The sequence below is a fragment of the Phoxinus phoxinus genome, assembly GCF_949152265.1.
Source record: "Phoxinus phoxinus genome assembly, chromosome: 10".
Lineage (NCBI taxonomy): Eukaryota > Metazoa > Chordata > Actinopteri > Cypriniformes > Leuciscidae > Phoxinus > Phoxinus phoxinus.
Window position 1 is genome coordinate 15668145 of NC_136885.1, and position 15821 is coordinate 15683965.

Genomic DNA, 15821 nt, shown 5'->3' on the forward strand with positions numbered 1-15821 from the left:
AATGTCTTTGTTCAGTTCTGCTAAACTGCCAGTTGAAGCAGACTGGTTTAACAGTAATTCCTGTGAGGGCTGAAAGCATAGATTGTGGTTTGGCTATAGACTGGATTCCGCCATACCTGACACTATACTTCTTTGATTGGTATTTCAGGGTGGTAACTGTATTTCACTATATTCCTGAGCTTCTGCTGAATCACTGCTTTATTTGCAATGAATGGGGCCTTTCCTTCCAACGCCTTGCGGCAATATATCAGCCTGGAGCTCGGCAGTAAAGGATATACAATAGCATGCACAGTAACTTAGTGTTTAAATAGAGCCCACTATTTATATGTACTTCCTTTTTTTTTACTAAATAGAAACTTTGTTGGTCATAAAGCCAATGGGCACTTGGTATCCTGTAATATCATTCATCAAATCGAAATGTTAGAGGTTCATTCTTCTTGCTTTGAGAGTAACATTGAGATAAAGGTCAAGATAATATTTACCTATCCTTGATGAGAGGATACTTTGAGAAACAACACTCAATCATGTGGATTGGAGCAGGGTTGGAGGAGGCATATAATAAAAGGGGGAGAGTAAAAGAAAAGCTTTCAGACAGTTTTTAGACTCAATAAAGAATCAACAGCATGTGTATCACAGCAGTGAGTGTGGTGCTGTTACTATTCATTTTGTGGATGCTTGTGGTCCAACTCTGTAGACAGACTGACAGGCAAAGTGACAGAGATGCCAAAGCAAGCAACAAACCAGAAGGTAGGAGGTTTGATTCAAATTAGAGCTGTGGGGGCGTAGATTTAAGAATTTTCCATTGATGACCTGAATACCAGAAAAGAGAAGAAGGAGATTGTGGGTGGGTGATGTGACCAAAATCGTATATTACGGTATGAGTAATTGTATTTCACAATAACGATATAGCCTATATCACAATATCAATATTTTTGTTTTAAATAAGGTTTTTATTATTTCTAAATATGTGATACCACCATTGACATTTTGATCATTCTTGTCACCATTTTCAATATCACAAAAAAACTACTGCTAACCTAAGTTTGAAAAAAAAAAATACCTCTCAAGCTTACTGAAGAAAAGTAAACCGTGATTAAAAATGAACAAATAAACTAATTACAAGCATAGGAAAACAAACAAAGACACAAATGAAATAGACCAGAAAACATTCAAGCACTAGAAATAAGAAATAGGCCTATAAGTCAAATGAATTTGTATTAAAAACACTTCATGGCTTCACTGTGTAAATGAAATAATACGTTTATACTTATTAAAGTTACAAAAGTTATTCAGTCAAGAGCAGTGAGAGATTTTCTCTTTTTTGTTGTTCGATTACATTAGTACATTTGGATGCTGTCACTTTAAGACCGACTGCACGGATCCAATATACTCGTGTGTTTTCTTTCTCAACTGTTTACGTTCACTGAAGACATAAATGACTGTTTACTTGCAAAGACAGGGTCACTTTGACACAAAAGTATGTGTATTTAGTCGGCAAAAAGCACTCAGTACAGTTCTCATGCGCTTTATGAGCAGTGGCTTGTTTGCGCGTCTCTCAGACAGTGATGAGAAAGTCTCTCTGACAGCACGCATATCAATATGTCTATCTCTGCTTACTTAATCAGTTTTTAACCCACGACACTTAAAAACGCATACAAACGACAAGCTTCTGTGACTGTGTAGCACAGCAACGTCAAGTGAGCGTACGCTTACCACGATAGAGACGATAGTTAAAAAACTCTGGTTGACAAATTTCTATCGCCCACCCCTAAAGGAGATTGTGAAATTCGACAGCTCTGCTCCATTTTGATATGTACTTGTCTTTCCACTGACCTAGCTGCTGTGCCCAAACTCCTGCATTCCCTCCGTAAGCGCTTCCTTCCTCTTTCTTCCGCTCTTCCTGGTCCATTCTCTCTCCCTCTGCTGGGCAATATGCTGGATCTCGCTCAAGATCATCTGCCCATCCACTTGACTGCACTGGCACATCGCTATGGAAATATCTATCGGCTCAACTGTGGCAGCACAAGTAATGCGTCTTTTTATTTGATCTCCATGTTAGTAAAACTCATGAACTATGAACCACAACTAAATCAAATGTAGAACTACACAAACTTTAGTCATTCATCAATTTTGAATCATTTTGAACATTTAAATATTTATATTCTTCAATAAAAAAGAAAAGAAAAAAAGAAACAGAGCAATGGGTATGCATTTTGTTTTTGAGGAAAGGTTTACATATTCATAGTTATTTATCTTTGTTTATGTTTACAGTATTTCATTCATTTCTCCCAATATGTTAGGGATATGGATATATTACATTTTAAGGCTAAAAAGGTAAATTCTCCAGTCTTATTTTTTATTTTTATTTTCCTATAGCTGTTAGTTAGATAAGCACAAGAGTAAAAATAATAATAATAATAATAAAATACACTGGCAAACATTCAGACAAGAGTCAATTATGTAATGATGGTATATTTTAACCAGAAACATTATTTTTCAGTGTTATTATTATATAAAAAACAAAACAAAGGTTTGGTATTTTAATTGTAACGTGATTTATTTTAGCTGTTCCGTAATAATCTTATGATTCATAATTGTTTTACCGTTTACTTTTTTCTGATCAATAACAAAAAATAACAGCTTGAGAAATATTCAGAGGAGTAAAAAAAAAAAAAAAATTTTGCAACTACTGTTACATTAATCTCCCTTATGTCATTAACAATCTATTTTCATGTGTTTTATTGTTTTTGCAGCCATGGTGATATTAAACAGTAGTGAGATCATCCGCGAGGCTCTGATTAAAAAATGGTCTGACTTTGCTGGGAGGCCTCATTCATACACAGGTAACTTACTTAGTTCAACTAGCCCATCAGTCAATTGATTAACTTTTCAAAAAGACTGCCTATATATCATATCTCATATGTGTTTGTTCTTGTACCTCACTCTTAGCTGATATAGTGTCAGGTGGAGGGCGAACCATTTCTTTGGGTGATTTCAGTGAGGAATGGAAGGCTCATAGGCGTGTGGCACATAGTGCTCTGCAGCGCACCACGGCTGATTCCCTGCACTCTGTCATAGAAAAGCAAGCACACCATCTCTGTCAGGTATAGGGCAGATACATACACACAGCGACACAGGCTTCCGTTTCAGTCCAATTTTATATGCCCTTCCCTCAACTTTCCTCCGTCTCATTCACTCGGATATACGTCATTGCTTATGCTGTACGAGTGCCACTGCTGGTGGAACCCTTATAATATGTTTAAATGGAACACACTAAGCCCTTTATCACTTGAATCACTGGTTTATTAATTACATTTTCTATATTGGGCTGTGAGAAAATTACAAAAAATGCACAAATGAAAATAATAACAATACAATAAATTGTAACAGTCAGCTTTATAGCTACAAGCATTACCCGGTTAAATGTCAAAATAACTCCAATACCATGTACTAGAGCTGTGTGGGATATAAGCACAAGGGTGGGGGTAAAAGCACAATCTGCTGTGACGTCACAATCGTGTTGCATTGTGGTCTATGGATCTGCCTGAATTGTATATATTGAGTAGACTCGCTCCCTCTGTCAAAATCGAGGGGTGGAAGAGGGTCTGTCCAAATATACTTCCCTCACCCACTTGACGAAGTAGAATGCGCTTCAAAATGGCGGTCGGAAATTCACCCAAAAAGGAAGTGCTTAGGAAAGTTGCGAGTGTGTCTAAAAGTGGAGTTAAACGCAGTCACACACTGATACATACTTCAACATGACAGACTTTGATCAGTTTCCAAATCACGGGTCAAGTACAAAGGAGCAAGAAAATGAGAATGCAGAATTCAGGAAACGAGAAGCACCCTCTGACACACACACACATGTTGGGTTACTACTGTATGTTCTATGGGGACTTTCTATAAACTGAGTGCTATAAACATAATTATTTTTAGACTGAACAAACTGTATATTCTGTCCCCTAGCTCTAACCCTAAACACAGCCCTCACAATCAATGTGGACTTAATCATGTGGACCATAAAATGTCCCCACACGGTCAAAATTGTCATGTTTTACTATAGTCATCACAAGTAGGGTTTACCCGGACCACACACATTTACTTATCTATCAAATAACATGGTTATGTTTTAGAAAATAAAAAAATGGGGGGAATGGGGGAGGGGGTGTCTAAGATAAAAATATTAGAAAATGTTGAATTTTTAACATTTTTACGTTTAAAATAATTATAAATACCACCCTTACACAGAATAATCCCTTAAAAGAAAACATTTTGTGGTTTTGAAACAGGTGTTGCGGGACTACGAAGGAAAAGCAGTGGATTTATCTGAAGATTTTACTGTGGCCGCGAGTAACGTCATCACAACACTAACCTTTGGCAAAACTGTAAATGATGTTTAAAAGTTATTCCCCACAATATACAATTTATGTGTCCTCAATTTCATGGTCCCACTCACTCTCTCATTGTGACAGTATGATAAGAGTTCAGAAGAGTTGCAGAAGCTGCAGGACTGTCTGAATAAGATTGTGTCTCTTTGGGGTTCACCCTGGATCTCAGCACTGGACTCCTTCCCTCTGCTCAGGGTAACACATTTGATTTTAACCCCCAAGTTGCTGGATTTTAGAATAGTTTTGACCCTAAATGCATTTCATTTGCACCGTTTTTTGAAAAAATGTTCCCTCATAGAAATTACCCAACCCCCCATTCTCTCGTCTCATGAAGGAGGTGGCCAGACGTGATGAACTGATAGGAAAACACATAGAGGAGTTTAAGGTAAGAATGAATGCTCAAATTATTAATAAAATTATCAAACATAGTTAACTAAAATGTGCTAAGTACTAATCGAGTGACCTGTGCAGAGAAGTGACCATAAAGACGGCGGCACACTGACTTCTTCACTTCTGCAGTGCCTTGAACCATCACAAGGAGCAGCCAATCAAATGGTGAGCAATGGAACATGTTTCGTTTGGAGATTCCTGGACCAAAGTTTCCCAAACTGGAGACCTCAAAAATAAAAATTGTATATTTTGCTATTGAATGAAAACCAGGCATATGTTTGAATGTCCTGGGAGAAAAAAATATGTGTTTAATGTATAATTATTTCATCTATAACAAACTGAGTTGTTTGCTTCTTTTGTTCTTATAAAATATTGAAAAGAATAAAGGAAAGAACGTGTAATCATTCAAATAAATGAAATATCTTTTCTTTAACCTATGCAACAAAAATACAGTATTCTTCAAGCTGTTCCATTTAAATGTAAACAAACAGACATCTAGATGTGCGGTCACATTTGAAATTTTGCAGACAAAATTCAGTCATTTCAATTGAAATCTGCACAATCAGGAGTTTGGCATAATATTGTTAACCAAAATATTGTTGTCTCCTATATATAGACTCTGACAAACACTCATGTGCACATGACTATAGTGGATCTGCTAATCGGAGGGACAGAAACTACCGCTGCCTTGCTCAACTGGACTGTGGCCTTCCTTTTGCATAGGCCTGAGGTACCTATTGTTTTCTGCAGCCTATTTAAATGTCAAGCAATCATGGTCCTGGACGGTCAATGGCCTGCAGAGTTTAGCTCCAACTTGCCCTAACATAGGCTACCTGGAAGTTTCTAGTTATCCGAAGACCTTGATTATCTTGGTTCAGGTATATTTAACTTGGGTTAAGCTAAACTCTGAACTGGACAGTGGTCATCCAGGAGCAGGATTGGAAACCCCTGATCTACATCTATAAACAAACGTATTTTCATTATCTCCCCGTCCAGGTTCAGAATAAAGTGTACGAGGAGCTGTGTGGTGTGCTGGATGTGCGGTACCCTCAGTACAGCGACCGTCACAGACTGCCGTATCTGTGTGCACTGATCAATGAGATGTTGAGACTACGACCTGTAGCTCCCCTCGCCGTGCCTCACAGAGCCATACGAAACAGCAGGTGAGCATCAAGTGAGATCAGTACTGTGATTACTCACAATTAAGCTGCATCCAAAATCACATACTTTCCTGCTATAGGTATACAGTGGCGAAAACTAGTATGTGACAAAAAGAAGTATGTCCGAATTCACAGTACTGAGTAGGCAAAATGTACCTGGATGACATACTACTTCCAGGTGAGATTCTATAGTGTGCATACGATGGACACTTTACTATCCCATGAGGCCACAGGAGAGGATTTGTGAATGGCAGTGAAGTAACACCAGAGATGGTCTTATATTAGGAAGATGAGAGGGTCTGTATCTTTTACCATGGGTGAAAGTGTACCGGCTAACTTGGATCACATGAGGCAACTCAGCCTGTCGTGTAATGGCAGTGACGTCAGTGCACGCAGTTCAAAATTTTATGACAGTCAGTCACAGTTTACGTTAATCAGTTTATGTGGATTATTAGCGGATTGTTTTTGTGAATAAATGTTCTATATTTGGTGTTATATCGCTAGTAAAGTTACAGTAGGACTGGATTGTTTGTAGAATGTGCTTTACTGCGTAAAAAATCGTGAATATGTCTATTAGCTGCAAAGTGCAAGTCACTGCAGGGCGTAAATGTCACGGTGGGTAGTGGAAAATGGAAAAGGACTCAAATGCGGAGTGAAATGAAGGTTTAATAAAGATAAAACAAGAACCAAACAAACCAACAAAGGAAATCAGAACTTAATCCAACACGGAACAGGGCAGGACAGGCACAGACACACGTAACATGAACAACGAACCAGCACAGGACAGCAAACACAGGAAGACTAAATAGGGAGGCAAACAAGGAGGGTAACGAGCAGGACAGGTGGGACAACTAAACCAATAATCAGATAACAAGGGGGAGGGACCAGACAATGACAAGAGCACATGGCCCCAAAATAACAAAACACCCATGTGCATCACAAGACAGGACAGACATGTGACATTACCCCCTCCCTACGGAGCGGCTACCAGACGCTCCATAAGACCAGGGCGGGACGGGAGGGACAGACCAGGGCGGGACGGGAGGGACAGACCAGGGCGGGACGGGAGGGACAGACCAGGGCGGGACGGGAGGGACAGACCAGGGCGGGAGGGAAGGGTAAGGCGAAGCGGACAGTTCATCGGGCGGCCAGGGCGAAGCGGACAGTTCATCGGGCGGCCAGGGCGGTGAAGACCCCTCGGGCGGCCAGGGCGGTGAAGACCCCTCGGGCGGCCAGGGCGGTGAAGACCCCTCGGGCGGCCAGGGCGGTGAAGACCCCTCGGGCGGCCAGGGCGGTGAAGACCCCTCGGGCGGCCAGGGCGGTGAAGACCCCTCGGGCGGCCAGGGCGAAGACGACAGTCCATCTGGCGGCCAGGGCGGAGACGACAGTCCATCTGGCGGCCAGGGCGGAGACGACAGTCCATCTGGCGGCCAGGGCGGAGACAAACAGGGTGAAGACGACCACTCGGGCAGCCATGGCGGTGAAGACCAAGGCGGAACAGGAACAGACCCTTGCTCAGGAACAGTCACAGACACCACCGGCTCAGGAACTGCAACAGCAACAGACACCACCGGCTCCGGAACTGCAACAGCAACAGACACCACCGGCTCAGGAACTGGAACTGCAACAGACACCACCGGCTCAGGAACTGCAACAGACACCACCGGCTCAGGAACAGTCACAGACACCACCGGCTCAGGAACTGCGACAGACACCACCGGCTCAGGAACTGCGACAGACACCACCGGCTCAGGAACTGCGACAGACACCACCGGCTCAGGAACTGCGACAGACACCACCGGCTCAGGAACTGCGACAGACACCACCGGCTCAGGAACTGCGACAGACACCACCGGCTCAGGAACTGCGACAGACACCACCGGCTCAGGAACTGCGACAGACACCACCGGCTCAGGAACTGGGACAGACACCACCGGCTCAGGAACTGGGACAGACACCACCGGCTCAGGAACAACAACAGCAACCGGCTCAGGAACAGCAAAAGACACCGGCTCAACCGGCCAGGGGCGCCGCTAGAAATTTTAGGCCCTATGAAAGAATATGAGGTTGGGCCCCCCACCGCACCTATTCCATTAATAAAATCAATCTCTGGGGGGCCCAAAAGTGCGTGGGCCCTTAGAATCGTCCTAACTTTTCCCCCCTTAGCGGCGCCCCTGCAACCGGCTCAGGAACCAGGGCGAGCAGCTCGGGCGGGGCCGGCAGGGCGAGCAGCTCGGGCGGGGCCGGCAGGGCGAGCAGCTCGGGCGGGGCCGGCAGGGCGAGCAGCTCGGGCGGGGCCGGCAGGGCGAGCAGCTCGGGCGGGGCCGGCAGGGCGAGCAGCTCGGGCGGGGCCGGCAGGGCGAGCAGCTCGGGCGGGGCCGGCAGGGCGAGCAGCTCGGGCGGGGCCGGCAGGGCGAGCAGCTCGGGCGGGGCCGGCAGGGCGAGCAGCTCGGGCGGGGCCGGCAGGGCGAGCAGCTCGGGCGGGGCCGGCAGGGCGAGCAGCTCGGGCGGGGCCGGCAGGGCGAGCAGCTCGGGCGGGGCCGGCAGGGCGAGCAGCTCGGGCGGGGCCGGCAGGGCGAGCAGCTCGGGCGGGGCCGGCAGGGCGAGCAGCTCGGGCGGGGCCGGCAGGGCGAGCAGCTCGGGCGGGGCCGGCAGGGCGAGAAGCCCGGGCGACGCGGCAGGGATGGCAGTTACCTCCGGGCTGGTCTCTGGGTTAGAAACCACCAGACGACCCGATGAAGAGGCTCTTCTCCTCCTCCGTCTCCGGACCACCGAAATCGGAACCACCAGACCCGACTCAGGAACAGCAGACACTGGCTCCGACTCAGGAACAGCAGACACTGGCTCCGACTCAGGAACAGCAGACACTGGCTCCGACTCAGGAACAGCAGACACTGGCTCCGACTCAGGAACAGCAGACACTGGCTCCGACTCAGGAACAGCAGACACTGGCTCCGACTCAGGAACAGCAGACACTGGCTCCGACTCAGGAACAGCAGACACTGGCTCCGACTCAGGAACAGCAGACACTGGCTCCGACTCAGGAACAGCAGACACTGGCTCCGACTCAGGAACAGCAGACACTGGCTCCGACTCAGGAACAGCAGACACTGGCTCCGACTCAGGAACAGCAGACACTGGCTCCGACTCAGGAACAGCAGACACTGAAGGACTGAAGGGCGTCTCCAGGATCCGAGCTAAACGCTCTAAATAACCGATCAGTGCCCCCCCGGCCATGAGAATGGGCATCTCCCGATCTGTCTCCGACAGGGCAGACGTGGGTTGAACCCTCTCTGGCTGGGCAGACGTGACCTGAACAGTCTCTGACTGGGCAGACGTGACGCGAACAGTCTCTGACTGGGCAGATGGGACGTGAACGGTCTCTGACTGGGCAGACGGAACGTGCACGGTCTCTGACTGGGCAGACGGGACGCAAATGACCTCTGACTGGGCAGACGGAACGTGCACGGTCTCTGACTGGGCAGACGGGACGCAAATGACCTCTGACTGGGCAGACGGGACATGAACGGTCTCTGACTGGGCAGACGGGACGTGCACGGTCTCTGACTGGGCCGGCGCAGATCTCCTCCTCCTCCTCCGTCCTCCCCGACGGATGCCTGAAGACTCGAGGCTGGCCGAAACCACCGATGACGTCCCAACGCTGGACGGATCCAGTGACGAAGAATTCCTCTCCAGATTCCTTTGGGCGCACATCGAAAAATACTTGAACAAGGAGATCCCATTCTCCCTCTCTGCCGGACAAAGTTCGCTCCGCTGAATCCACATGGGGCTGGTTCGTTCTGTCACGGTGGGTAGTGGAAAATGGAAAAGGACTCAAATGCGGAGTGAAATGAAGGTTTAATAAAGATAAAACAAGAACCAAACAAACCAACAAAGGAAATCAGAACTTAATCCAACACGGAACAGGGCAGGACAGGCACAGACACACGTAACATGAACAACGAACCAGCACAGGACAGCAAACACAGGAAGACTAAATAGGGAGGCAAACAAGGAGGGTAACGAGCAGGACAGGTGGGACAACTAAACCAATAATCAGATAACAAGGGGGAGGGACCAGACAATGACAAGAGCACATGGCCCCAAAATAACAAAACACCCATGTGCATCACAAGACAGGACAGACATGTGACAGTAAAAAAACGCTGCTGACGTATTTCCGGTAATCTCAGCCAGCGCCTTTACTTCCGCATATCGCGTTCTATAGCGAAGTGTACTAGTGGCAAAACTTTAATAAAATTAATTTTTATTGCCGTAAATGAGTGCTGCCTGTCAGGACATTCCCTACTCCGCCTTTCCTTATAAAATAACCTTTTTATCATAGTAAAATCTACATATCGTTCCCAACAAAAGTATTGTTTAGCGTAAAACATGTTGAAGATTAGCGAACAGGCTATCGATTACTTAAATGATAAGGTGTTTCCTCACAAAAGTGGTTTATTCGGTGTAGTGAAGCCTCCTCTCCATTGCCATCCATTCATAAAAAACGGCCTCTGCTCTCCTTTCGTATCAGTGTTAGCATTAGCGTTACGCTTTTTTGGCTAAAGGTTGCAGGCTTGTCATCTAGTGGCTTTGGCAACACAACTGACTCTGGCAGGTCACATGATAATACCACCATGGCGAATATGGTACATTTGGATTACATTCATACCACACATTCATACTACCGGTATATAGAATGCACTTTGCACTTTGCATTCACTTTGAATGCAAAATAAAAGTACTTTATTTTGATCATGAAGTAATTACTTATGATCAAAATAAATACTGAGAGTATGAGATTTCGTACGCACCCTGGAAGGAAGGAAGTATAGAAGGAATGAAGTACGGTGTATTGCCCTTATGTGCCTAAAATATAAAGTAAAATAAAAACAATATAAATTCTTTGTCATTCAAAGATGCAGGATTAATTCTATTATTGTCACATAGTCAGATCTATATAATCTATATTCTCAAATAGATTATAATCAAACTATCATAACCGTGTAATTGCAATTACCTCATCTTCTGACATGATGCCGGTGAATTGCAGAGCTGGTGCAAACATATCCACATCCATCAGATGCTTTCTTAACTGCTGTTTTCTCACTGCTGACATTTGAGAGCAAAGCGTGCAGCATATATTTACATATTAAACATTGCTCACAGCACCTTGGGCGTAGATGAGATGTTTGGTAAAAACATCGCAGCAAAGTTATATCCAACATCTTTATACTTCTAAGTTAAAAATGAAAAAGAACTTCTCCATGAGTATATTGGGCCCTGATATTGTACATTATGTGTGCATGAGTGCAAGCATGAGCGAGAGCATGAGTGATAAGTCGCTGGCTGCAGTTCACTTAACTGCCACCAGTGTCGCTATTAATAAGGGTTTCTGAATTGTTCATATAGCCCTTTTAATGTTCAATCAGATTCTTGAAAGAAATTTATACAGTCCTCTGTTTAGTATCGCAGGCCATTTCATCCCCAAGAATACAATAATCATTCCTAATCTGTATGGTGCCCACCATGATCCAGACGTTTGGAATGATCCATACAGCTTCAAACCAGGTACAAAACCACACAAGTTGTCAGACCTCTCTAATTTGCATATTTACACACACAATGCAGTGCTCATTAACCGTGACAGTGAATATGATTTATTTTAGAACGCTTTTTGGAAGGTGGTGGCGGGTCCCTTCGTGCCCTGATTCCTTTTGGAGGGGGAGCTCGGCTGTGTCTGGGAGAGGCGGTAGCCAAAATGGAGATATTTCTCTTCACGGCTTTTCTGCTGCGAGACTTTCAGTTCCTGCCTGCCAGTAAAGAAGAGCCTCTGCCTGACCTGCGAGGCGTCGCCAGTGTGGTTCTTAAAGTCAAACCATACACAATTATAGCACACCCAAGAGAACAGTAACTGATTATGAATAGTATCGCAGGAATGAGTTCTCAAACCCACAAGCATTTTTGAACTTCCAGATTAATAATCCCGATGTCAAGGTTTTTTTGGGTTAGCACAAGCTCAATATATTTTCCTGTTTTATTCTGGAAAAAATAAAACACATCAGTAATACCCAACTCATTAATTTTTTAAGCTTTTACGTGACTTGTAAAACAAGTGAGCAAATGGGACTACAGAGGTTGTCAGAGATATTAACCGCCATCATTCATGCCAAACAGGAATAATTGTCTATTAGCTTTTTAAAGCCTTCTGTTTATACTTGTGATCTTTGTTAAACTTTTCTAACTCAAATGTTCCAACTTGTAAATTTTAAACAAAGAGTTGTTGGAAGCTTATATCCCAGCTAACAGGGAACGTTCCCAGAACATTCACTAACGTTCTTTAAAAGTTGTGTAAATGTTAGTACAAAACGTTATTAAAATAATGTTTTCGGAACGTTCATATAACGTTATTAACGTTCTCATAACATTGAGAGAAAACGTTCTTAGAACAACGTTCTCGGAACGTCTCTTTGACGTTATTTGTGATTGATGAACGTTCTCATAACGTTGAGAGAAAACGTTCTTAGAACAACTTTCTTAGAACGTCTTTTTGACGTTATTTGTGATTGATCAAAGTTATCATAACGTTGATATAAAACGTTCTTGGAACAACGTTCTTGGAACGTCTTTTTGACGTTATTTGGGATTGATGAACGTTCTCATAACGTTGATTGAAAACGTTCTTGGAACAACGTTCTTGGAACGTCTTTTTGACGTTATTTGTGATTGATGAACGTTCTCATAACGTTGATTGAAAACGTTCTAAAACCAAAGTTCTCGGAACGTCTTTTTGACGTTATTTGTGATTGATGAACGTTCTCATAACGTTGATATAAAACGTTCTTGGAACAACGTTCTTGGAACGTCTTTTTGACGTTATTTCGTGATTGATGAACGTTCTCATAACGTTGATAGAAAACGTTCTTGGAACAACGTTCTTGGAACGTCTTTTTGACGTTATTTGTGATTGATGAACGTTCTCATAACATTGATATAAAACGTTCTTGGAACAACATTCTTGGAACGTCTTTTTGACGTTATTTCGTGATTGATGAACGTTCTCATAACGTTGATAGAAAACGTTCTAAAACCAAAGTTCTTGGAACGTCTTTTTGACGTTATTTGTGATTGATGAACGTTCTCATAACGTTGATAGAAAACGTTCTTAGAACAACGTTCTTGGAACGTCTTTTTGACGTTATTTGTGATTGATGAACGTTCTCATAACGTTGATATAAAACGTTCTTGGAACAACGTTCTTGGAACGTCTTTTTGACGTTATTTCGTGATTGATGAACGTTCTCATAACGTTGATAGAAAACGTTCTTGGAACAACGTTCTTGGAACGTCTTTTTGACGTTATTTGTGATTGATGAACGTTCTCATAACATTGATATAAAACGTTCTTGGAACAACGTTCTTGGAACGTCTTTTTGACGTTATTTCGTGATTGATGAACGTTCTCATAACGTTGATAGAAAACGTTCTTGGAACAACGTTCTTGGAACGTCTTTTTGACGTTATTTCGTGATTGATGAACGTTCTCATAACGTTGATAGAAAACGTTCTAAAACCAAAGTTCTCGGAACGTCTTTTTGACGTTATTTGTGATTGATCAAAGTTCTCATAACGTTGATATAAAACGTTCTTGGAACAACGTTCTTGGAACATCTTTTTGACTTTATCTGTGATTGATGAACGTTCTCATAACGTTGATAGAAAACGTTCTTGGAACAACGTTGTTGGAACGTCTTTTTGACGTTATTTCGTGATTGATGAACGTTCTCATAACGTTGATAGAAAACGTTCTAAAACCAAAGTTCTTGGAACGCATTTTTGACGTTATTTGTGATTGATGAAAGTTCTCATAACGTTGATAGAAAACGTTCTTAGAACAACGTTCTTGGAACGTCTTTTTGACGTTATTTGTGATTGATGAAAGTTCTCATAATGTTGATATAAAACGTTCTTGGAACAACGTTCTTGGAACGTCTTTTTGACGTTATTTTGTGATTGATGAACGTTCTCATAACGTTGATAGAAAACGTTCTTAGAACAGCGTTCTTGGAACGTCTTTTTGACGTTATTTGTGATTGATGAAAGTTCTCATAATGTTGATATAAAACGTTCTTGGAACAACGTTCTTGGAACGTCTTTTTGACGTTATTTCGTGATTGATGAACGTTCTCATAACGTTGATATAAAACGTTCTTAGAACAACGTTCTTGGAACGTCTTTTCGACGTTATTTGTGATTGATGAAAGTTCTCATAACGTTGATATAAAACGTTCTTAGAACAACGTTCTTGGAACGTCTTTTTGACGTTATTTGTGATTGATGAAAGTTCTCATAACGTTGATAGTCTTTTCGACGTTATTTGTGATTGATGAAAGTTCTCATAACGTTGATATAAAACGTTCTTGGAACAATGTTCTTGGAACGTCTTTTTGACGTTATTTCGTGATTGATGAACGTTCTCATAACGTTAATTGAAAACGTTCTTAGAACAACGTTCTCCGAAGGTCCTTATAATGTTATTAGTATTTTATGAATGTTATATTTAGGCTGTCATACAGCGTTCTGGGAACATGTTATTTGCTGAACATTCTCATAATGTTAAGTAGGCTACACTTAACAAATGTGTGCTTCTTAACATTAGTTTACAATCACTAGATTTGTATGACTATATATCCATATAAACATTTTAAACATCACAGTAGTTTATAACACCACCCCAATAAACCAGCACTTATAGCGCTATAAATAATTGTATATTAACTAGTGCAAAATGCCTCTGCAAAATAAATTTTTGTGTGTGTTTTTAGTAATTGTTGTTTTGGTGTGTTTGAGTGCTCATTGTTACAATTACACAGCAAAAGTTCGGTGACATCTTTATTTGTGTATGGTAGAAAGCAAATACTGATCCTGAAATAATTACATAAAATAAATGTGGAAAATTGAACTATACGATTGAGGGAGCAGGCTACACAGTGAACTCAGAGAAAACGCTATACGCTTGAGCAAAAACAGTTTGTGTATAGGCTACAAATGATGCCTGTGAAAGAGATTGTGAACGCATTGAATATGATATGTTTTGTTGGTTAATAGCATAAGCTACTATTACAGATAACATTAAGCGCACCAGAAGTACATATAATATTCAGATGTAAACAGCATAGCTGACTTACAGATTCAGTTAACATCCACAAATGAATAAGCGTGATGAATCAGGCAGCAGGCTACACACAGTAACTCAGAGAAAACGCTACGCTTGAGCAAACAGTGTGCGAATAGGTTATTGATGGCAAAGTGCCTGTTAGGGTTAGGGTTAGGGTTAGGGTTGGGTTAGGCTCATTACAATCACACAGCAAAAGTTCAGTGACATTTTTATTTGTGCATGAAAGCAAATACTGATACTGACATAATGACATACAATAAATATGGAAAATTTAACTACACGATTCAGGGAGCAGGCTACACAGTGAACTCCGAGAAAAGCTGTGAATAAAATACAATATTCAGAAGTAAACAGTGCAGCTGACTAAATGTTTAGCTGACAGAGTGTTTATGTCAGAATGTTTATTTTTAAACAATTACCTTCTTTTGCCGATATATTTAGCGATATCTTTTGCATTTCTAATCCAAACAACGTCAAACTTGACACTGCACTTACTCGTGCCCGTAGCAAGAAACCTGTCAAGTTTGAAATCCATTGGACTAACGGTTCGAGAGATATGTGGTTAACAGTATACAGACAGACAGACAGACAGACAGACAGACAGACAGACAGAAAGACATACCTTCCTGTAATTTATAGATATGCTATTCACATTATGTGAAGCTCTGTTAAATATATTGAAATACATTTTGAACATATATTATT

The 15821-nt window shown here is 42.5% G+C and overlaps 1 protein-coding gene across 1 annotated transcript; it reads left to right on the forward strand.

The window, feature by feature from the left end:
- Nucleotides 1–623: 623 nt before the first annotated feature.
- Nucleotides 624–14815, forward strand: cyp21a2 (cytochrome P450, family 21, subfamily A, polypeptide 2; the record flags this gene model as incomplete). Its single annotated transcript, XM_079626630.1, has 12 exons — nt 624–747; nt 1838–2026; nt 2754–2843; nt 2950–3104; nt 4290–4385; nt 4473–4583; nt 4687–4773; nt 4860–4943; nt 5395–5508; nt 5775–5941; nt 11406–11509; nt 11608–14815. 12 exons carry the CDS (start codon nt 624–626, stop codon nt 11850–11852), a joined length of 1566 nt encoding a protein of 521 aa, XP_079482756.1. The 3' UTR covers nt 11853–14815.
- Between the last annotated feature and the right edge of the window lie 1006 nt (nt 14816–15821).